At 47.4% G+C, this 22,227-nt stretch overlaps 1 protein-coding gene across 4 annotated transcripts in view; it reads left to right on the top strand.

The window, feature by feature from the left end:
• Positions 1-22,227, top strand: part of ttc17 (tetratricopeptide repeat domain 17) — a 31,102-nt gene that overhangs the window by 3,692 nt on the left and 5,183 nt on the right. The window contains exons 6-21 of one of the 4 annotated variants that reach the window (XM_088934939.1): positions 2,245-2,354; positions 3,311-3,458; positions 3,771-3,910; positions 4,169-4,329; positions 4,637-4,749; positions 5,037-5,183; positions 5,971-6,086; positions 7,346-7,499; positions 8,413-8,490; positions 9,463-9,687; positions 10,598-10,784; positions 17,131-17,277; positions 18,161-18,405; positions 20,041-20,182; positions 20,994-21,114; positions 21,600-21,759. In XM_088934939.1, coding sequence (XP_088791065.1) covers positions 2,245-2,354; positions 3,311-3,458; positions 3,771-3,910; positions 4,169-4,329; positions 4,637-4,749; positions 5,037-5,183; positions 5,971-6,086; positions 7,346-7,499; positions 8,413-8,490; positions 9,463-9,687; positions 10,598-10,784; positions 17,131-17,277; positions 18,161-18,405; positions 20,041-20,182; positions 20,994-21,114; positions 21,600-21,759 — 2,394 coding nt within the window. Of the gene's footprint in view, positions 1-2,244; positions 2,355-3,310; positions 3,459-3,770; positions 3,911-4,168; positions 4,330-4,636; positions 4,750-5,036; positions 5,184-5,970; positions 6,087-7,345; positions 7,500-8,412; positions 8,491-9,462; positions 9,688-10,597; positions 10,785-17,130; positions 17,278-18,160; positions 18,406-20,040; positions 20,183-20,993; positions 21,115-21,599; positions 21,787-22,227 lie in introns of all 4 variants that reach the window. The other 3 variants (XM_088934940.1, XM_088934937.1, XM_088934938.1) reach the window with 3 other exon arrangements.

Consider the following 22,227-nt stretch of genomic DNA (forward strand, 5'->3'; position numbering starts at 1 on the left):
TGCATAGAGCAGTGGCAGAAGCACAAGACACTTGGCAAATGTTGCCAGGTGCCACATAATACAGTAAAACCCTTATTGTTCAGCCTTTTATGAACATTATTTTCTGACCTGCATTTTCTCCTTAAAACAATACAAAATCATGCTTCACTAGTGAGGACAATTTCTGGTTCTGTCTGGCTAGCGTCATCTGTTGCTGCCATCTTTCAGTGCTCTTGATTGCTGCCAACATCTACTATGCCACAGACATAGTGTGTTGTCTTTGCCTCGTTCATCCACCACGCTAACCACTTTATCCAGTACAGGATTGCAGAGGTGCCGGAGCCTATCCCTGCAAGCAATGGGTGCAAGGCAGGATACACCCTGGAAGGGACGCCCGTCCATCACGGGACAGACAGACCCAAACACAGACAGATTCACACCAGGGCCAGTTTGCCCAGAAGCCAGTTGATCTACCAGTACGTGTTTGGACTGCGAGAGGAAACCAGAGCTCCTGGAGGAAAGGCACAAAAACACTTAATGCACAAAGTATAATCAACAGGTCTGCCATTTGAAGTTTCAAAAATGACACACAAACTGTATGCAGACAGCATCCTGGGCCCCCGCGAGGCATCACTGCCAACTGCTGCGCCACTGTGCTGCCTCTTTTCATAGATTTATCTCAAAATATCTACATCCTCTGACCTGACATCCTGCATGTGGCCACATTCTCGTTTTGCTCATCGTCTCTTACGTGTGTTGTCTGGAATAATCTCCGCTGTGCATGTGCAGTCTGGGCACGTGTGGTCATGGTGGATTTGGTGTGAAAATCAAGCCAGCTCTAGGAATTACAATTCTGTGCTGCTTAATGTGTTCTTTGAATTACAGTTTTATTAAAGTGCTGCACAGTGTACTGTAATTGTGTACATAATTACAGGTACCTGTCTACCCAGGTAAAGTTAGCTATGCAGTATTTAACAACAAGGATGCAGGACTTAAAATATAGACTAACAAGAGCAGAGGGTTATGTTTTAATGTAGGAGACTTTCCATGGGATCTGCTGTAGATGTGATGAGTCGGAATGTTTCAGCACAAGGAACTCTTTCTCATTATTTAGGTTAATGTTTTTGTTGCATCGCTAAAGCACTTTTCATCCCAACATGTACCTTGCATAGGAAGAGGCCCACTTCCTCGAGCACTGTAGTGCAGATCCCACCTGGATGATTAGTGCCAACCTCAATACACAGGTGTGGAACTGAGAACAGGAGAGTTTTGGGGTTTTGGTCTTGTGGTGCAGTGGTTAGCATTGCTGCCTCTCAGCACTGGGGCTCTGGGTGCAGTTCCTGAGGTGCCTTGTGCGTGGAAATTGTATGTTCTCACCATGTTTGGATGGGTTTCCTCCCACAGTCCGAAGACACATTGGTGGGTTAATTAGCTTGTGGAAAAATAGGTCCTGGTGTGAGTGTGTGTGCCCTGCGATGGACTGGTGTATCCTGCTTTGTGCATGTGGTTTGCTGGGATAGGCTTCGATTACCCTACAGCCCTGAATTGTAAAAAGCGATCAGAAAATTGATCTGTTCAATGTCTCCTCTGAAGAATGGCATCTCCTACACCTATAGCACATAGTGTATTTCCCCAAGAGTGCCACCTAGTGGTGTCTGACTGCAGCGCTTACAGCAGATACCCTGCCTCTGTGATCTGATGAGTAGAAGGCACAAGCTGTGCACTGATACGACTGTTTATTGAGATTTTGCAGAGAGGAAACTGCTGAGATGTTAGGGATCATAAAGGTATTATAAATTCTAAACTGCTGTTTTGTAGACATTTTGATTTTGATTGTTTTTGTTATTTTCACTGGATTTCACTTAATATTTTTATTTTAAATATTCATATTAACTAAAATATTATTGTTCTGTAAATGTTTCTTGTGTGTTAGTTCTTAATCAGGCATTAAAATGGATTTTAATATTCCATTATATTTTAAAAATTTTACTGCTGTAGTAATGGGTAAGAGGAATGTTCTTTTCTTTCCACCAGAATAGCTGGTTGTGATGAATGTTGAAGAGAAGTGTGTGTTAGAAGATCTGATTTAAATGTGCGACGAAGGGAACTTGTGCTCTGCTGGGTGAATTAGAGTGATCAAACCTGGAAAAGTACTCCCATCAAAATGTACTGTAAAAATTTAATGAGCAGTTTTTTTTCCAAATGCCAGTGTATTTGTTTTGCCGAGCTCTGAATGTCTGTAATGCACTGCCTCATATCTGACAGAACTCCTCCTCCTGGGTTCTCTACAACCTCGCGGCTTTTTACTGGAGGATGAAGAATGAGCCGCAGCAGGTGGTGGAGTGTGCTGTGCGGGCGCTGCATTTCTCTCCCAGGTGAGCCAGAGTTCCTTGAACAGAACACCACTTTTCCCTGGAAGAGCAGGATGCAGGGCAGGACACCGGCCCATAGCAAGGAGCATGCGCACAAGATCACAGGTGCAACTTGGAAACAGCCCTCAACCATACCCAGCGAGTGACAACATTTGAGAACATGGGCAACATGCAAACTCCACACAAAATGTTCCCCAGAGTGGAATTAAAAGACAGACTTACCCAAGAGCTGTGAGGTAGTACTGTTACCTGCCATGCCACTGTCCTGCCCACGTAGAGAACTCTTTCATATAAAGTCCTTGATGAGTCAAAGTGGCTGTCAGGTCCCAAGGCTCTGTGGTGCTTAGAGAGCTCCATGCAGGTTCATCTCCAGCTGGGACTCTTGATGGGCTGGTTGAAATAATGGGAGGGATGTACGTTGATCAAAGGCGGAGCTGCTGTGTTATTTTAAACCTGGACCTACAATGCACAGCCCTAATCACTGCCTCCACTCTCTTCCCAAGAGCCTGGTCCCATCGCCACGTTTGTCACACGCAGCATGATGGTGTGAGCTGTTTCCTGCCTGTCACCCTCTGCGTTGGGGAGGTCATAGGTGGTCCCTAGTCAGCCAGGTAGCAGCATGTGTGCACCAGACTAACCCGAACTACTTAAAAAGCTTGCTATTATTGCACAGATAAAATCTAACAACAAAGCACAGCGAGCAGAGTCCTGCCAGCATCCATGCTGAGCAATGAGGAATGGAGAGAAGGTTGATTGCTAAAAAAAAAAGTAACGTGGAACCGGATTCTTTGCGGACCATCAGTGATGCATATTTTCAGTTCGGGTTTTCTTCACGAGTTTCTGTTCATTAATGTCATTAACAGGAAAACACTACCCTCTGCTGGCGGAATTCTGCATAACACCTGCAATATATCCAGATGAGGTCTGTATTGCTCTTAATGTACCCTGTCTATTTGCAGGCAACACAAGGACATTGCCTTGGTCAATATGGCCAACGTACTGCATCGGGCACACTTCTCTGCGGACGCTGCCATTCTGGTCCACGCTGCCCTGGATATGACCTCTGACTTCCTCACCAGCCACTACACTTTGGGCAACATCTATGCGGTGAGAAGTCCTCTGTAGACTTGGCGCATGTCATGTGCTGTGTGTCTGGGAGGTGGTGTGGAAGGGAAGAGCCACTGCAGCATGATAACTCCAGTTATCTGTAGCTCCTCCATTTCGTTTTTATCGGCAGCTTTCCTGTAAAGCTTTCTAAGGTATTTTTGCAGAAGGTTAACCATATGTGGTAATCTCATCTGATCACATCTTGTGATCTGACCTTGTCATGCTTGTTTCTGCCATTCTTTCTCTGCCAGGTCCTACATTGGCACCACGCATCTGAGCTGAACTGTCTGTCTCCTCCTGTGTTTTGCACAGATGCTGGGCGAGTACAACCACTCGGTGCTGTGCTACGACCACGCCCTGCAGGCCAAGCCCGGGTTCGAGCAGGCCCTGCGGCGCAAACACGCCGTGCTGTGCCAGCAGAAGCTGGAGCAGAGGCTGGAGGCCCAGCACAGGTAGGGAGGAATGTGGTCGGGGGAGGGCCGGGGCTCTGAATGCGGTGTACCACAGTGATCGGGTGGGAGGTAACCCTGTTCCTGCGCAGCTCCGGGGCCCCGGGTTCAAATCTGGCTCTGTCTGTGTGGAGTGCGTGTGTTTACTTGATGCAGATTGTGAATTCCAACCTGTTAAAGTGGGTCACTCTGGAAATGGCCACACGGGCAAGCACCCTTCTGAAGTCTGGGGCCTCTCTCGGTGCCCGTGTGCCTGTGCAGGTCGCTACAGCGGACCCTGAACGAGCTGAAGGAGTACCAGAAGCAGCACGACCACTACCTGCGGCAGCAGGAGGTGCTGGACAAGCACAAGCTCATCCAGGAGGAGCAGATCCTGCGCAACATCATCCACGAGACCCAGATGGCCAAGGAGGCCCAGCTAGGTGAGGCTCGGGGCGACCGGAGCGGAGCAGGGGCTCTGAAACTCTGTGGTGCACAGCCTGCATGACAGTTGCTTTAATAGCCCCAGTAGCTTCATGAGGACAGTATCATTGGTTATGGCGCACATCTTTATATACAGAGCGCTGCATTTGAAACCGTTGCAGCCTGTGCGGAGGCTGGTGTATTGTGCTGGGTGCTGGGTGCTGGGTGCTGGGTGCTGGGTGCTGGGTGCTGGGTGCTGGGGGCTGGGTGCTGGGGGCTGGGGGTGCTGGGCGTTGCGCTGACGCTGCGTGCCGGACTGTGTTGCAGGGAATCACCAGATGTGCCACCTGGGGAAGCAGCAGCGCAGTCTGCACTGCCCTTTCGACCTGCCAGTGCGCTACCACCGCGGGGACCTCTTCGAGACCGTGCACTTCATACAGGTGAAGGGCAGCTCCTCGCCTTCACAACTAAACACTCAATCGATCTGATTTGACATGTCTTCACCCAGGTGCATCTGATTTCCTCGCAAGATCACTCTACAAGTTGAATGGAGTTCACCTGTGGTCATTTCTTTATTTTGGGTAGATTAACACAGAGTCAGTTTACATTTGCCTAAGTTTCCAGCTGGTTTTGTTGAAAGAAAACCTCTATGAGCTTTGATGTTCATAGCCAGTTTTATGTGGAAAGGATGAACTGTTCCTTTTTGCTCTCGACCTCCTCGCTGCAGTTTGGAGAGGACGTGTCTGTGGCCAGCAGCACCCCCCTGAACTCGGAGCTCGGCCTCAACACGAGTCACGTCCGCGAGCCCTTCCAGTCCGTCTCCGGGGGCGCCAGCCTGGGCACATTCTGGGGCAAAGAGCCCTCTGCCTTCATGGTGAGCAGACGCCCCTCTTCCAGCGCTGGGGATGGGCTTTGCTCTCTTGAGATCCAGAATTCCGCATTTAGTGGGCAGATGATATACTGTAATTTAACCCAGGCACGTTAAAATGATTATCCTGTTCTCTGTTATTCCTACTACTGTGGGTCCACACAAGTGAAACAAATATAAGCCTTTTGCATGAGTCTGCCAGACTCTATGAGATGCATAAGGAAGGCCAAACCAACAGATTGGTGTGATTGATGTCTTGTTACAGTTTGATTATCTCTTTCTTAGGCTTGCTGATTTTAACATGGAGAGCTGCTGTGTAACACTGAGCTAAACTCCTAGTGTACTAAACTTTTTTCTCAGGATATTTAGATATTTATTTATTAAATCTTGTTTTCTCAAGGGTTCACCTCCAATGGCAGGTCTCAATGCTGGTTGTGTTGGTAATGATCGTAGAAAAGTGCGTCATTCATACAAGTGTTGCTCACATTGATTCTTGTGCAATTATGAAAGGTAGAAGACCTCCTTGTGTGTCCGTTTACATCTCGTGGCAGGTATAGCTGAAGAGCTGTGAAGAGGCTTGCATTGCATCTCGAGATGTGATGTGAGTGTGGGGGAATTGACAGTCAGCTGCAGATATCAATTAGCTTATTACACAAAGCGCGCAGTTTGATTCCTGTAAGTCTGTCAAGGTGGACAGAAGGCTGTGTTAAAGAAGAGGACTCGTTGCGAGCGTTAACTGTCCAGCCCGTTTGAGGGCCCCATGGCGGCTTGACTAGCCGGTTCCTCTCCGCAGGAGAGTCCGGAGGTGCTGTGGCCGAGGAGGGAGGACTGTGCCCGCGCCTACCCCTCCGTCCCGCCGCCCGAGGAGCTGCCCACGTTCTTCCTGCCGCCGGAGAGCCGTGGCTTAGGGTGAGGAGAGAGGCGGCCGTCTCGCCACAGAGCCTGGCAGAGTCCCCCAGCGCCTCGGGTCTTTCACGCGCTCAGGGTTGCTTGTCGGGCTTCAGCTGTGAAGTAAATCAGGCTTTTCTGTTCTCGGAAGCTTCACGGCTCTTGATCTTCACGTCCTGCAAAGAAGGAGTTATAATGTATTCAAGTCTGTTCCTTTAGCTTTCCGCAAAAATAAGTCTGTTTGAGACTGTCTTTGCGTGTTGCCCAAAAAAATGCATTTCACTTTGGCATTTAGTGAATTCATGCACGGCTCACAACAGAGAAACTTTAAAATGTTGGTTGTAGGTACTTGATCAAATTCTGGATTCAAATGGCAAACTCAGTGGTTTCCATGCTTGGTGTTTGTGACGTGCCGATATTCCAATGTCTCACTAATAGCTCATGATTCCAAAAAGATTTTGTAAAGTAAGAAATTAATAGCATGAAAATGCGCAGATAGCCTTCACCGTTAAAACTCTGTTTTTTACGTGATTACCTGAACTTTTTTCATGCTGTTCTTTGCTCATCGCTTCACAACATGAGTGTCAGGAAGAAAACGAGCTGCAATGTTATAGCCCAGCAACCTCTCCTCGCCGAGTCTTGGGGTTGGGGTCCTCTGCTGAACCCCTGCTTTATAAACGGAGAAGCCAGAAACAATAAACCACAGATAATGTCCAAGTACATTCCTTTTCTGTCTTAGGTGTCCGGAGTCCAGTGTAAAAAGGATATATTATTGAAAGGGCAGAACTAGAGAAAGACATAGGCCAGGAACTCATGAAGACGGTGAAGAAGCTACAGTAGTTTGTCTCATCACAAAAACAACCCAAAAAAGCTGACATTTGTATGTCGATGTGATGAGGTTAACGGGAGATTGTACTGAGAGCTGCTGCTAGGAGTGAATCCTCCTAGTTTTATTGCTCCTCCAGCAGCTGGTTGTCCTGCGCTGCAGGTACTTGACTAATCTTGCGTCGCTTCACGCTTTCTGATAATCAACTTGCACACTTTGTGTTGCCGTTTTTCCAGTGGACACATGATATGCTTGCCTGGTCAGGAGACCTCTGTGCAGCAAAAGGGATTTGGAGAAATGGTTCAGACATTTTCAGAGATGTGATTTGTTACATCACAAAAGTGGGGAAGGTGGGACAACTCCATCACCTGGATATTTTCCATATAGCAAGGCCGGGTTTTACAGTGTATAAGCAGTTACACAACCGAATACTGTGGTTTCTGAACTGTTACAGGGTCCAGGGTGTGCTGTACCGGAACGATCCGCCCGAGACATCTCCGTCAGCCCCTGACTGTGGCCCGGGGGCTGTCCCTGTCCTGGGGGGCAGTGCAGCTTCTCTGGGGAGGTCCCTGGAGGAGAGGGAGTTCCCAGACAGCCATGCCAAACAGGTCTGCTTCCTTGAGTTACTGATGGGGATCATACTTGTGTGAAACAGAGAGATGGGGACCTGGGAACCTTATCTAGCACGTCTCGACCACCTGTGGCTGCTCAGGGTGGTCTAAGTCGGGAGTTTCAGTGTTCCATTGCAATTTCCTTGACCATCTGTCCTTGTGAAAGTAGGAGGGGGATAAATCCTTTTGTTTCAAATTTTAAATGGATGATGGAAAAGGATAATGCAAATTTCAGTTCAGTTTCCTGTTGAATTATTTTCTTTGCTTGTTAAAAAACCAAGTCGTAGAATTTGGATGTGAGGAATCCAAGAAAATGATTGCAAGTTCTTAATGAAAAGCTGGCCTTGTCAAGAAACAATAAGTACAGGGGATGACTGCGTCAAGGCCTTTGAGGATGCTACGTATTTGTATAAGGTTCCTTCACAGTCTTTTCTGTTCAAGACTGAAAATGTTCTGTCCCTTCAGAACTGTTGCTGTTAGTACAGAATGTTGCCTTAAGCCTTAAGGAGAAAAATATATTTCAGTAGATGTCACAACCTCCCATGATACCTCTTCACTCCACTATTTTCATATTACCCAGAAACTTTCACAATTTAGCACCAGGGGTGCTGTCTGTGTGGAGTCTATATGTTCCTGCATGTTTGCTTGGGTTTCCTCCAGGTGCTCTGGTTTCCTCCTGCAATAACATGCTGGTAGGTTGGTTGGCTTCTGGAAAGACTGGCCCTAGGTGCGAGTGTCTGTGTATCTGTGTATTCGTGGCTGTTGCTTGGCGGGGGATAGCCTCCAGCTCCCCTGTATCCCCACACTGGAAGAAGTTGGTAGAAAGCGGATGGAGATATCATCTCTGTGGCCTAACTTACACCGCTGTGGTGGAGAGCCGTCCTCACGTGCAGATGTTTGTCCCGTACAGATGCTGTTTGCGCGCAGCGGCAGCCTCAGCCACACCGAGGAGCAGATTGGAGCTCTCATATCTCAGGCCTTGACCAAGGTGGGACCTCTTTCAGCCTTTTCCTTCTGCTCCCCATCCTTCCTTGCTGCCTATGTCTCAAGACCTTTCTAATTTTAATCTACTTTTTCAGTAAATCAGTCATTTTTTTAGCATATTACATAGATGAATTCTAGCGTTCCTTCCCATATTAAAGGGTATTTCACCTTACTATGGATTTCCAAAGGCTTTTTCTCTGCTAATTATTGTCAGCACTTCTTGTTACTGAGTCAACATAAGTCTGTTATGTTGGAGAACAAGCAGAAATAGGTGGAGTGGCGCTTTTTCCTTTGCTCTTGTGTCCCTGTGCACTTGTAGATGTGTGTAAAGTTTACATTGGGGATCAATGCAAACGTCTTGTACGCATGGATGTCAGATATGGGCTAATCCAATCCCACGAAACCTTCTACATTTTGTATTTTATAATCATTCTAACAAGTTTCCTTTCCCTTTTCCCAAAGGATGGGCTGCTGTTGGGCTTCAAGCTGAAGCTTCTTTTGTTCAGCTTGCATCTCGGCGGCAGCCCATCCTTTGTCACAAACCTAGCAGTGATCGTAATAAATTGTTCCAGTTAAATATTGCGTGTTGCTTACTGAGAAACAAAGGACTGAAAATGTACCTGCTCTCCACTTCATGTGCAGGACTTGTGTTCTCTTGTGACAATCTGCCATATTGTCTGCTGCCCAGACATTGAAGTCATGTTATGTTGTTCTTTTTAAGCTGTTGCCACCACCAGTAATGAAACTAACAGAGCTCTCGATTGCTAGATACAATTGTCTGGTCTGTTGATTATACATTACAAGAGGAGTTCCCAGTTTTTTATCTCATAAAAACCCTTCTTTCCATATATTAAGTACTGATCACATAAAACAATTATTGTAGTTTAAAGAGGGGGCATGCTGAAACACTAGAAACCCTAACTGTAATCTGGAGTCCTGTAGATTTCTTTCTCTGATCTACCTTGCCCTCTCGCAGTCTGCTGCCCCCCGGTGGCTGGTCATGAACGAGGCGGCGCTCTTCTGGCGTGCGAGGGGTAATGTCAGCTCTGCGCTCTCCTGCCTGCATCACGCCCTCAGTTCAGTCCCCCAGGAGCACCTCGACATCCCACTGGTCAACGCTGCCAACCTCCTGCTGCGCTGCGGGCTGCCCGAGGAGGCGGGGCGCATTCTGGAGCGCGCCGTGGCCATCAACGGCTCGGAGGTAAATTGGAGCTGGCGCAGGAATGCTGTCGTGCGAGCTGCTGGAAATCCCAGATGCATGTCTCGCCAGTGTCCTCTTGGCAACAGAGGGAAAAGCAGTAAGGGAGTCAACAAACTCTAGTCGTAAATACAGGTTTCTCCTCTCTCCATAACCAAGTGGGCTCCAAAGCCTAGTCCATAGGAAATCCAGTCCAGCAGGGTTTATAGGTTACATGTGTTACCTGGTGATTTAAGTCATTTTGAGATGATTTGGTCCAGAAACCTCAATACCCTTCAGCTCTCAAGGACCACAGATTTACTGCTTACTGAGCAATTTCATGATTTTAAAAGCAAATCTCAGGATGTTTTTTTTAATCACATCCCCACCTGATTTAGAATCGCCAGTTCTTGCTTTCCGGCAGCGGCTGCCGTGCTGCCTGGAAGGCAGTGGATTTGGCCTTGACCGTCTGACACGCCACGCTGCAGAGAGCAGTGCCTGTTGGGAGAGGCAGAGCAGCTTGTGTCGCCATCACTGCCAGCCCCCGGGTGCCTGACCATGCGCAGGAATCGCTCTTTGCAGGGAAGCCCAAAGAGCCCCAGCTAACTAATCCCACCTCACCAGGGGGCGCTCTGCCCCTTGGGGAATCCTGGTCTTGGTACAGGCTCAGTCCCTCTGCCTGTGGATCACAGAGCTCAACCTGTGTTCCATGCGAAAACCTTTACTGGATCAGCAATCCAGTTTTTTGTACTTGTTCACTCACAGGTCCATTGTGGAGCAATAAGGGGTAGAAAGAGGCTAATTGACAGCAGTAATTATTATAATAATAATTGCAGCTATCTCCTCTTGAAGACTGAAGTCCGACACATGGCTCTGCTGGCCCATCTTGAAAGGGTATTGATGACTGACGTGTGCGCGTGCCTCTCTCTTGCAGCCGGTCACCCTCCTCAGTCTGGGGAACGCGTACCTGGCGCAGGGCAACGTGAGCCGGGCGGTGTCGGCGTTCCGACAGGCCCTGTCTCTCCCCACTCCCTGCCCACACTGCGAGAGGAGCCTGCGGCTCGTTCGCTGCCTGCAGTTCTACCCCTTCCTGTACAACCTGACCCGCCCGCCCTGTGAGCGTGAGTACCTGCCTCTGCCATAGACGCCTGGGGGAAATCGCTGGGTCCCATGAGGTGAGCGCTGGGATGGACAGGCACAGGATTAGTTCCCTGCTCAAGTGAGCCGCTACTTGTTGAATTACCTCCTTTTTTAGGGATTTTTCTGCGCCTCAATAATGGGAATTTGAAATGACACTTAATGAGTGTCAGCGCTGTTTGTTTGGCTCGGGGGTGGCCCAGTGGTTAACATTGCTATCGCAGCGCTGGGGTGCTGGGTTCTGTCCCTGGGATCTGCCAGAGTTTGTATGCTCCGTCCGTGTTCCAGCTGCCCTGGTTTCCTCGCACAGTCCGACACACACTGCTGGGTCAGGTGGCTTCTGGGAAGCTTGGCCCTGGTGTGAGTGAGTGCACGACTGTGGTTGTTTTTGTGTTCGCCTGCGCCGTGAGGGACTGGTGTCCCATCCCGGGTGTACCCCGCCTTGTGCCCTTTGTTTGCCAAATTGGGCTCTGTCTCCCCTGGAACCCTAAACTGGATAAAGCGGTGAGAAAATGGATGATAAATGTTCCATCTGTGAGATGTTCAGCAAATTTTTCTTATGATAATAGAAACGACATTGTTTCGCCTTACTTGTATGTTTTTTCATCTCTTATGAAATTTGTTTATTATATATTTTATATGCCTGCCTTTGCAACTTTTGTGCCTGAAGGAAGCCAATTGAAATTTTGACGCACAAATGAAGTTCAAAAGAAAGGGAATCACAACATATCTAAGTGTAATTGAATGCAAAGCCACAACATCTAAGGTTTGTTTTACTTATATTTAGATACCATTGTTCAATATATTTGTGGCTTATACAACTATTTATAGGCTTTAGAAGAAGGCACTGATAAAATCAGCTTTAAAGCTCTACCCTAAGTATATAAAGACTCTGAACCTAACATTAAGTTTTGGTCTTGTGGTGTTGCTTTAAAACATAATTAGACTTGATTTTATTTAATCATCAGACAAGTAGTAGCAGCATTAATTTTTGTTGCTTTTGATGATTCCTCATGAAATAATGGCTGACATTGTGGTTGCAGATTGAAAGTGACTGGTACTTATATAACGAGATATAATTCATTCTTTGAAATGAGTCGGGAAAAAAAACTTTCCATGGGAAAGATCCAGTTGATAGTGTTGTAGATGATGTCAAGTGTTCTGGGTGCAGAGTGTTTTACAGAATCAGGCAGTTGTTCAAAACATTGATGATCTGGCAAATGTTAAAACAAATCAACGCATGATCACTAAAATATTTGTTTCTAAAGCTGACATTTAGGCATTTGGTGTGAATCCTTTGTTAGATCGCACAGCACTTTGATATCGGTACCAAGAAAATCAGCTTTTATGCTGCAGGGACTCTGTACTGACTACCAACAGATTGAGCGCCAGAACGTGCTTGATGAGAAGGAGCATCACTAATCCAGCAAAACAACCACAAAACAAGTAAAGTGTATGGAAGGCGCATCATCCAGGCCACCGCTAGGCTAATCCAACCTAGATGGAAGAGGAAGAACCCTTTCTTTTAATTGTTAAGTCCATTTTTTGGCAGTGTTTGTGGTCATCCTTACGTTCTCACTAATACCCATAAGCAGCGCTGTATTAGTGTTACTGGGCAAGTTTGTCCCTTCCGAGACAGAACTTTATTTAACTTAATCAGAGGTTTGGGAGCATTTACAATACAGGACCTACACAACCTTGATATATTACGTCAGGGTTAATAATGTATTATTCAAGGTTATACAGATATGTTATAACCTTGAAATATTATCTATTTTTGTAAAGGCACAGTGTTGGAGTTTAATTTGAGCAGGTTTGACGTGTCTTTAAATAAAATATTTTAATTTACCGAAGGGTATATAAAACACTTGGTTCTAGCAATCTTATGTTCCGTTTTTAATGCTGCCCTGAATATAAGGTTTTCCTAGCTTTTCTGCTGATTGCAAACATTGCTAAGCGGGAACCCAGTGTTCCAAATGAAAAGTTTGAAGTTGATGGGAATTGTCTTGAAACATCTCCTCCGCACTGCAGAGGATACCGCGGGAAGCTCTGAGAGCAACACGTGAGGTACTATCAGCAACACAATGGAAGGCGGTTGTGCTTGTGGTATTGGCAGTCTGTGGGCACGGCTTCTTTCCGCCTCCTGGGTTCAGTGCGCGCTCGTGCCGTCTCTTCGTGCAGGAGCAGGTTTCGCTGTGCAGGAGGCTCCCTGCCTGCCTGCCCGCCGCCCGCCTCACGCAGGGCTGCTGTGCGACAGAATGCCTTCGCTTGTCTTCCCTGCCACTTCTGCAGGACTGCAAGTGAAACACTTTTCAGAGGAGCACCAGCAAAAAAAAACCAACAAAACGTCTATTCTAATGGTCAGCTGTTTATATTAGGATGTGGGATTTCAATCCAGGAAAATCACCTGAAATCCTGCTGGTCTGTCCGTCCCCCCCCCCCCCTTCACTTGCAGTCTCCCTCCTGCTCTATTTTTAGCTGCTGTTCTGTATTCCCTGGGCGCTTTTATCCGCCGCTGTTGAAAAGCAGCTAATTTTAGCCCGTTGCTCAGGGACTGTGTTCCACATATAGCTTCAGTCAAAGCCAACGCAGCCCTGGTTCAATCGGTCTTCGGCAGCGCCTTGCATCGCTTGTTTCGTCTCATCCCCCTTCCTGTTTCCCTTCCGAGAGCTGCTGCGCCCTTCCCTCTCCCACTCCGCGCAGGCCGCGAGGGGAAGGAGATTGTGCTTTGATGTGCAGAGGGAGTCAGCCGGTTAATAATTGAAGCAGATAAAAATAGCCGTGGTCTTATTTCGACAGCTCTTCCAGTTTTTGCGCAGACCTCGAGGCGCTGCAGAGATGCCTGCCGTGAATCCTGTCTTCTCTCCCTGCTCACCTGAGCCGGAGGGGTGAGGCCTGATCAGTAGCCCTGGGGGGGCTTTGTCTTTACAGCTCACGTTCAGCCACACTGGCACACCTAGCCGATGACTTAGAGTCTCAAAATGTGTAGAGCTGTTCTGTGCCCTGTTGAGTCATTGTGTGCTGCAGTGTTGTATCTGAAACTAAATGTGCAGTTTAGAAGTTGCTTAGTAAAGGGAGAAAGGTATTTTTAGCTCTATGTTTGCATCACGTGTGGTTTAAGTCATACTTGCGCTAAGTTTAAAACAAAGGACTGCATATTGACTTGGCTCTGCGAGGTTCCCCAGCTGGGCGTGGGAGTCCGGTAGAATACTGAGGATGAAGTGTGCGTTGTTCCACAGCGGCGTTCCCGATGCAGGGCTCCCCAGGGGAGACTGTTCTGGCAGTGCCTTTACGTCAGGCAGTGGACAGTGCAGACGAAGCACTACTGCAGAACGGAAAAAAGATAGAGTAGATTTTGCTTTGAAGGGTACTTTGAAACACCACTGTATTCAGGATCTTGTGGCCACCTAAATATAAATTGATATGAAATATCATGACTCGCATCTCAACATCATTTTGTACTCGGATTCCATTCCGAATTTCTGCGCATTATGTTCTGGAGGAATAACATACACGTATCTGTCACAGATGATTAACAGAGGCCACTACTATAGTAACCTGGGCATTAGCATTTGCTGCAAAAAATATTTAACGCAAATATTTAAATTGGTATATAGTAAAAAAACAATTTTCCTTTTCTTAAAGGTCAAGTATTTTAATGCTTTCTGGCAGGTCATGGATTGAAATTTATCAGCAGTCTACATGATGCACAGTCCAGTCAACAAATTCTGATACGACTCTTGCACTCATTTTCTAGCCAAAAGCTTAAAGATTTTTAAGCACTGTGGCAGTGGAGCAGGGTTTATTATTTTGGGCATGCCCAGCCCAGAACAATGGATGATTTTGTTTTTGAAGGTCTAGTTTCACTTAACTAAAAGCCTATCAGAGACTATAAAAAGTGGATCTTCTCTAGAAATGATGACAGTCGTTCCTATGTAGTTACAATAATCCAGAACCTGCTTTGTTTCAAGTAGCTTATCCTCCCTACTCTGATCTGGCAAATGAGAAGAGACTGAATTTGGACTAATTGTTTTTCAGTGGAATGGTGGTGAGCATTATGTGCACTTATACTAGCAGCAGCATTATTTTTTATTGACAGGATTATCCTTCAGAAAACATTTATTCCATTTTTTACAGATATTCAGTTTGCATTTTTTTCTGTTTTTATGTTGTATTGATTAACATTTCAGAATACAAGATTAGTGCTCTGCTCCCTTGAACTCTCACCTGGTTTTAAGAACGGATGTGCCTCAGGACCTCTGTCTGTCTGTACCCTTCCACACCTGTCCATGTGCTGGTTGTGGGTGGCAGTGTCGCAGTACTGTAGGGGGCAGTGCAGTGGCTCTGTGGCTCAGGATCTGCGCCTGTGGCTGGAAGGTTGCCGGTTCAAATCCTGCGGCCGGCAGAGGAATCCTACTCCATTGGGCCCCTGAGCAAGGCCCTTAACCCCAACTGCTCCAGGGACGCTGTGTAAATGGCTGACCCTGCGCTCTGACCCCAAGCTTCTCTCCCTGTCTGTGTATCTCATGGAGAGCAAGCTGGGATAAGCGAAAAGACAAATTCCTAGAACTAGATATTGTATATGGCCAATAAAGTCTTATCTCATACCCTCCCGTTTTCCAGTTCACCTCGTCCTGGCACTCCTGTCGTTCTGCCAGGTTGGGAAATTATGCTGCTGTGGAGTAATACTTAAAAACTGAAACACTGTTTGCTCCTGAACACTGTACCGTTTGTTTTTGGTCTGTTATGGTAAAATCTTAATAAATAACGAGATACAATAGCTGTGTGGGACCAGATGCTTCCAGCTTGCTGCAGCCTTCACCAGTGGTTTAGGGGTTCGTTGACACTGGATGGATGTCTTAAGACTATGCATTGATTTAGGTTCAAGGTGATTAATAAATAGTATTTTCAAATTCTGTTGGGGGAAAAACAAGTATCACTGGATTCGGCAACTAATGTTTGTCAGTATAAGACTTTAAACAAAAATCTAGGACTTTTTTGTTATTTTTGTCTCTCGGCTAAAGTGTTTTTGCCTTTGCCAAAGACCTTAAAAACTACAAGCCTATTCATTCGTTCAGCTTGTATTGTTCAGCTGCATAACTGACCATGACATGTAACTGCAGCAAACCACCTTGCACAAAAAGGAGCAGACAAGACTTCAATACCTGGCAGCTCGACCTTGAGCATGGTTCTGGTCCTGATGCAAATGGACACACAGGTGACATACAGAAGAAATATTTTTTTCATTTTTTAAGCCATCTCTAAATTAAAAAAAAGAATGGTGCTGTTAGGACTGGTATCTGAGTTTATTCATTTCTTCCTGTCTGCTGTTCAACCAGCAGACTATATTTAGAATACTGCGTATAGAAAGGACATAAAATATCTCAGGCTACTCTGATTTCCCATTCCCTTTCATCCTTTTGCATTTCTGTGGCTGTGGTTCAGTCTTTTCTTTTCTTCCATCCTTTCAGCGTGTGTCTTGAGACTTACTTTGAACATCACTGGGCTACTGCCACACAGCTGGTCATCAGCTGGGCTCAGGCTGAAAAAGTGTGGGGTGGGGTGAATAGGGACTCCTGTGGAGGAATGGAAACCGAAAGAGTGCGCAAACATGCCAGTGTTTCTGAGGTGAAGGGGGTTTTGATGTCACTGCTAATTTTGGCTTCTGCCATCACTCGGCGTGGTTCACTTTAGGTGTGTGGGGGGGGCTGGGGGGGAGTTACGCACGCACAGACAGAGCAGATTCTTCTCTGAAATGGCGTGAAAGCAGACGCTGGGGATAGTGATGTGTGAGCTGAATTTAAACGAAGCTCTGGAGTGGCGTTGCGTCAGCGATTGGCTGACAGCAGGAACAGAGGAGTAGTGGATTGGCCGAGAGCTGGGCTGCTTTCTTGTATGACGTCTCTCGCTCTTGGCAGTCGGTTTGTAGTGTCGGGCTGGCCTGTGTTAGATTGTCATACCACTCCCATGATTGTAAAATGAACTGGGCCACTGTAATTGAAATTAGCTGCTTATTAGCTTAGCTGCTTCTCTTGTTTTTCCATGATTTTGTTCATAAAACAAGAAGCCCACAGTGATTTTCAGAATGTCATAGATCATCTGACACAGAGCCTATTCTTTTTCTTTAAGGGGATCTGCATTTGACAGAGAATTCATCCTTATTCCTGTGTCACTGAATTGGTGCAACCCATCATAAATCAGAACAAGCCCTCAGGGATGTTTATACAATACAAATGATTTAATGAGAGAGAGATTCTAGCTACAGATCTACATTTGCTGATATATTGAAGGTGGAGGGTGATTGTCTGACTGCTGCCTATGTTCTGACAGCAGGCTCATGTCACGGCACTGAGGAGATGAGCAGCTCTGGGTCACAGCCAGCAGGTGCTGAGTCTGAGACAACTACACAGAGAAAGGAGGCTGCAGGATCTGTTGAACTGCTTCCCAACACTGTGGGCGACTCCCTACAGTTTGAGAGTAAGTGTCACGGTATCAGTGATACACAATTCCTTTTCTCTTCCATCATCAGCTTCTCTAGTTTTTCTTTATTAGGTATGATAAACCAAATGGCTAACAGTAAATTGCCTAAAAAATAAAGCTTTTGACTACAGTATAAAAGGGTTTACTGGTGAATCCTAAAATGCTGTTAAGTGCAATAGATGAGCTGGCATTTCATGACATGATTCTATCATCTTTCACGTCAAAAAAAGTAATCAGGTACCTGGCTTGAGGAGTGATACTCATGTTCCTGAATGAACAGGTGTTCAGTCCCGACTTGGACGTCTGTTAACTTATGCACATTAAGTTAAAATGTTGACATGGGCGTCAAATTTGTATGTTAATTAGGGCACCCAGATGCTGAAAAGGAACGCCAGCTGCTCCTTGCAGCCACAGGTCTGCGGTGCAAATTCTCCTGCAACTTGAAAGGCTGAGATACCGCTCTTTTTAAAAATTGCCAACACGAAACAGAGCCGATAAACACCTGCATGTTGGAGACTGGAGTGGTGCATCATGCGTCATGCAGAGCTGCGGGCCAGAAATAGTAAGAGAGAGCAAATCGGGCTGTTGCAGTTATCTGGTGGTCTGCGCATCATTCCCGCGTGCTACATGCTGCCTGTTCAAACTGCCAGCCAGCTGCGAAAGGCTAGGCTGGTCAGTGGTCTGTCCTTGGTGGGTTCCCCGTGTCTCTCTTGCTCTAGTAAGGGTGCCAAGGCCAGGAGGCCAGGCTGGTCAGTGGTCTGACCTGTGTGGGCTCCCTGTGTCTCTCCCATTCCTGTAAGTCTTATTTAGAGAGCAGGAGGCCAGGCTGGTCAGTGGTCTGACCTGTGTGGGCTCCCTGTGTCTCTCTCCCTCCTCTAAGCTGTGGTTGTGGACAGTAACGGCTCTGGCGAGGCGGCGCAGCGTGTCGGGCGGCTGGAGGAGGAGGAGGAAGAGGAAGAGGAGTGGCAGCTGAAGGAGGATCTGATGGGGGCTTTTGAGGGGGCGCTGGATGTGAAAGGGCGGCGCGTGGATCTGCAGGGCATCCGCGTGCTGAAGAGTGGGGTGAGGAGTGGGCGCGCCGGGCCCTGCTTCGGAAACTGCGAGGACGACGATGAGGCCGAGTGGGTGAGTAACGGGCAGGGCCAGAGGAGAGGGCACAGCGGTGTGGTGTGGGTTCGGCTCCCTCTCTAAATCATCTGAAAGGAAAGCAGAGATGTACGATAGGAGGATTGCCGGGGCAGGCTTCGTGACTGGCACTGGTTCGTTTGCAGTCCCGTGAGAAAGTATGAGCCTCCTTTCGGATTTTCAGAGTTGTTGTAAATTTTATCAGAGCTTCGTGTGGGTGGTAGTGATATATAAAGGAAGCCTGAGTTGAACAAATTACACCATAGTTTAGTTTATATTATAAACGGAGTCATCCAACATCCGATGTCCCTGTGAAAAAGATAATGCCCCCTAGTTCAATCAGTTCAATTAAAGGGATATCTAGAAACAGCTTTGTGTATACTTCATTAAGCAATTTAGTCATGAAAGAAGTCTTGAGGATGAGTTGGGACAATAGTGAATCTTTCCAAAAGTGTCCGTCCTGCCCAAATCACTGCAAGAGCACAGAGTAAAATCGTTGAGGAGTCACAGAGAACCCCAGAACAACATCCAGGCAGGCCTCCCTCGCCTTGGTTCAAGTCGGTGTTCATGACTCCAGCATCAGAAAAGCACTGGGTAAAAGGTGGAGTCATGGGGAAGTAGCTAGGCGGAAACCAGTGCTCGCTAACGGGAAGGTTGATGCTGGTTCAGGTGTGCCAAACAGCACCTGAATGACCCACCAGGGCTCCATGGGTGCTGACAACTCTGACAATGATCCCAAATATACAAGCAAATCTACAAGAGAATGAGTGTAGAAATTCAGTGTTCCAGAAATACCAGGCCAAAGTCCAGACCTAAACCCCATAGAAGTGTTGTGGTAGGACCTGAAACAAGCAGTTCATGATAGAAAACCCTTCAGTGTTCGCTGGGGCAGTTTGACAATGGGAGAATGGGCCCAGAAATCTGACATTCCTGTACTGTGATGTGAGAGACTCATCACAGATTACAGGAAGTGTTTGGTTGTAGTTATTACAGCTAAAGGTGGTGCAACCAGTTACTGTATCCAGGGGGGCATTAACCATTTCACACAGGAGCACTGGAAATAAACAAAACATGCACCCAGCTGAAGCTTGATAATGCTGCAAAAATGCAGAAAACCTGAAACCTTTTTCCTGGGTGTGGAGGTATTGGAGGGAATATGAGTAACACTTCCATGTCCAGGTCTGAGCTACCTTTGGCGTTGGTCAGTATGTAGGTGGCGTGCTCTTCCTGTGCTCGCATGGCCTTTCTCAGCTACCCCCCTTCCCATCCACCTCCCCTGGGTAAACGAGCCAGGTTTGATTGGCTGCTCCAAATCTAGCCCTGCTGCCGACAGTCGCCACGTCCAAGCGCAGAGCAGTCATCCGTCACCGGGTTTGAAAATCAGGGGAATGCAACGGGCAGGTGAGCTGCCCTGGATTTGACAGATTCTGTGCCAGGAACTCATTGCCATCCCTTGAGAAGCTTTTGCTGCCTGCTCCCTTTTCTCTGCTGCCTTCATAGCAAGAGAGCCACTGTCCTCACTTCCACCGCACGCACTTCCTTACTCAAACAGATGCGGGAGCATGGAACAGGCTACACCGCCGGTAGGTGGGGCCTCCTCTCATTGGTCACAGTTCTTCCGTCTCCCCCTTTCAGATCACGTTCCAGGTGAAGAGGCTGAGAAAGCCCAGGGCTGACCTGTCCGAGGCCACAGAGGAGGGCAGCCCCCGGGGGGGGGCGGGCGCCCAGGCCCAGCCGGAGATCAGCGGCCCCCGGATCCCCTCGCCGGGCCCCGCAGGTTGCCTTCTCTGCTCCGCCCTGTCCCCCTGCTCAGCACAGCGTTGAGTCAGCAATTTCTACAAGTGTCAAAATAACTGATCCTCATGGTCAGACCACAGACAAATCTACATAGTATAAGATTTTTTAGATTCTATTTATTCCGATTAAAATGTTTAAATGCCGCTTAAAGCCACACAGGCAGTGACTTTTTTTGAACATGCATCACTAAAATGTATCATACATAACATATAGAGCTTTGAAGAAATTAAAATTCCACAGTGGCAAGACTTGGCTAAAGTTTTAAGTTTTGTTCACGATGACACAAAAAGTAGGTTCGGGAATCAGGCCAGAGAAGAGCAACTAGATGTGTTCTTGGGCTCAAAGGAATGTTCTGCTTTGACAGTATGAAAAACTGAATCTTTTTAGTCAGGAACAGAAAACATTATGAGGGAACCTGATTCAGGTATGCAGAGTTTTCAAAGGCATTCACAAAGGCGACACTGTGGAGTCATCAGTGAAACACAAACTGGAGAGCACAAATGGAAACTGTGTGGAAGTACATTTAAGCCTAAGAACAGGAGATGGTTTTTATACCCATGGTTGGAGGAGTCTGGAATAAATACTGTCTGCACTGCGAGTACTCCAGTTTTGGTCCATTCTTGTCTGCCTTGTCAGGTTCTCCATTCTGTGTAATGGTAACTGGGAGGGCACTGCTTTTAGATGAGAAGGACAAGTGGTGTTGTGAACAGGCTAGCCCCTGTGTGCTGACTGGACACTATTGTTTTTCTTGATCAATCCATTGAAAGTGACCTTGCGCTCTGTCTTGGCAGGAAAGCGCAGGGACTACCTGAGTCTGGGCTGGCCCAGTCCGGACGAGTGCCAGCGGATCCGCCGGGTGGAGCTCACCACCGTGGCCAGCACCTGGCTGGCCGTCTCGGCAAAGAACATCGAGTGAGTCTCCACGGTGTGCTCTCCACACTGCAGTTCCGGGACGAGACTGCAACAGGCCAGATTGACCGCTTGCTCCAGTTCCTCTAGCTGGGGTTGTAACAGGGATATTGCCTTGTCTAGCTCTGGGTTCCTGCTGTGGCTCTGTCGTTGCACTGCCTGAATTGTACTGATGTAATCCCATCTCTGGAATCACGCGACAGGAATTGCAGCAGGGAGAGGGGTCTTCTGAAAATGAGCGGCACGTGGAAAACGTCTGCTACTGGAAAGGTTGATCAGCTTTCTGCAGTATGAGGAGAAACAGTAGTCAAGCACCTGAAACATCCACTCGTTCCTCTAACCTGCTGGCTCACCTGCTTTCCTTTCTCCTGTGCTAGCTTGCTTTGTGTTTCTCGTTTTCCCTGTGGTCCTCTTCCCAGTGCAAGCTGTCCCCTGCGCTGCTGTAGTCTGCCAGACAAAGGCTCACCGCTCTGTGCCTCTTCCCCCAGCATCACCGAGCACATCGACTTCGCCACCCCGCTGCAGGAGCCTGCGGTGGAGCCCGTGTGTAACCCCAACCTGCCGGCCTCCATGCACACCTTGGACCACCTGTCCGGAGTGGCCAACCGGGGGAGTATCCACTACACCGGAGAGAGCCAGCTCCGGGAGGTACTGGAGCAGCTCCCCTTCCGTTCAGTACGCTTATTTACCTGCCAAATACTTGCTTACTTGTTCTTACCGAATGCTTACAAATACACAAATCTGTGCATCTTGGAGAACCTCGTAACCAGCAGTAATTCCTGCGGAGACGTAAGTGGTTCTCTCTGTGTCCTTTCTGATTTGGGATTGTTTTTACACAAAAAAAGATGTTTTTTCAGCCCTTGATGGTGGTGAGGGTTGCAATAAAATCAAACCTGTAGTTCACGGACACCCTAAGCTCTGATGGGATCAGAAGGGATTTCACTAGTAAAAGATTATCAGCTGGAGAGCAAAATGCATCACTTAGATCTCTTATATACAGTAGGATCTCTTAGTAGGTTAGTGAGCTCAGTGAGTGTTTTTTATAGGAGCATAGAAACGGCAGCATAGAATAGATTCCATTCTTCTGATAGTGTGGAAAAGTTCTCTGAAACTCTC

Source organism: Atractosteus spatula, chromosome 16 (genome assembly GCF_055471065.1).
Source record: "Atractosteus spatula isolate fAtrSpa1 chromosome 16, fAtrSpa1.hap1, whole genome shotgun sequence".
Taxonomy (NCBI): domain Eukaryota; kingdom Metazoa; phylum Chordata; class Actinopteri; order Semionotiformes; family Lepisosteidae; genus Atractosteus; species Atractosteus spatula.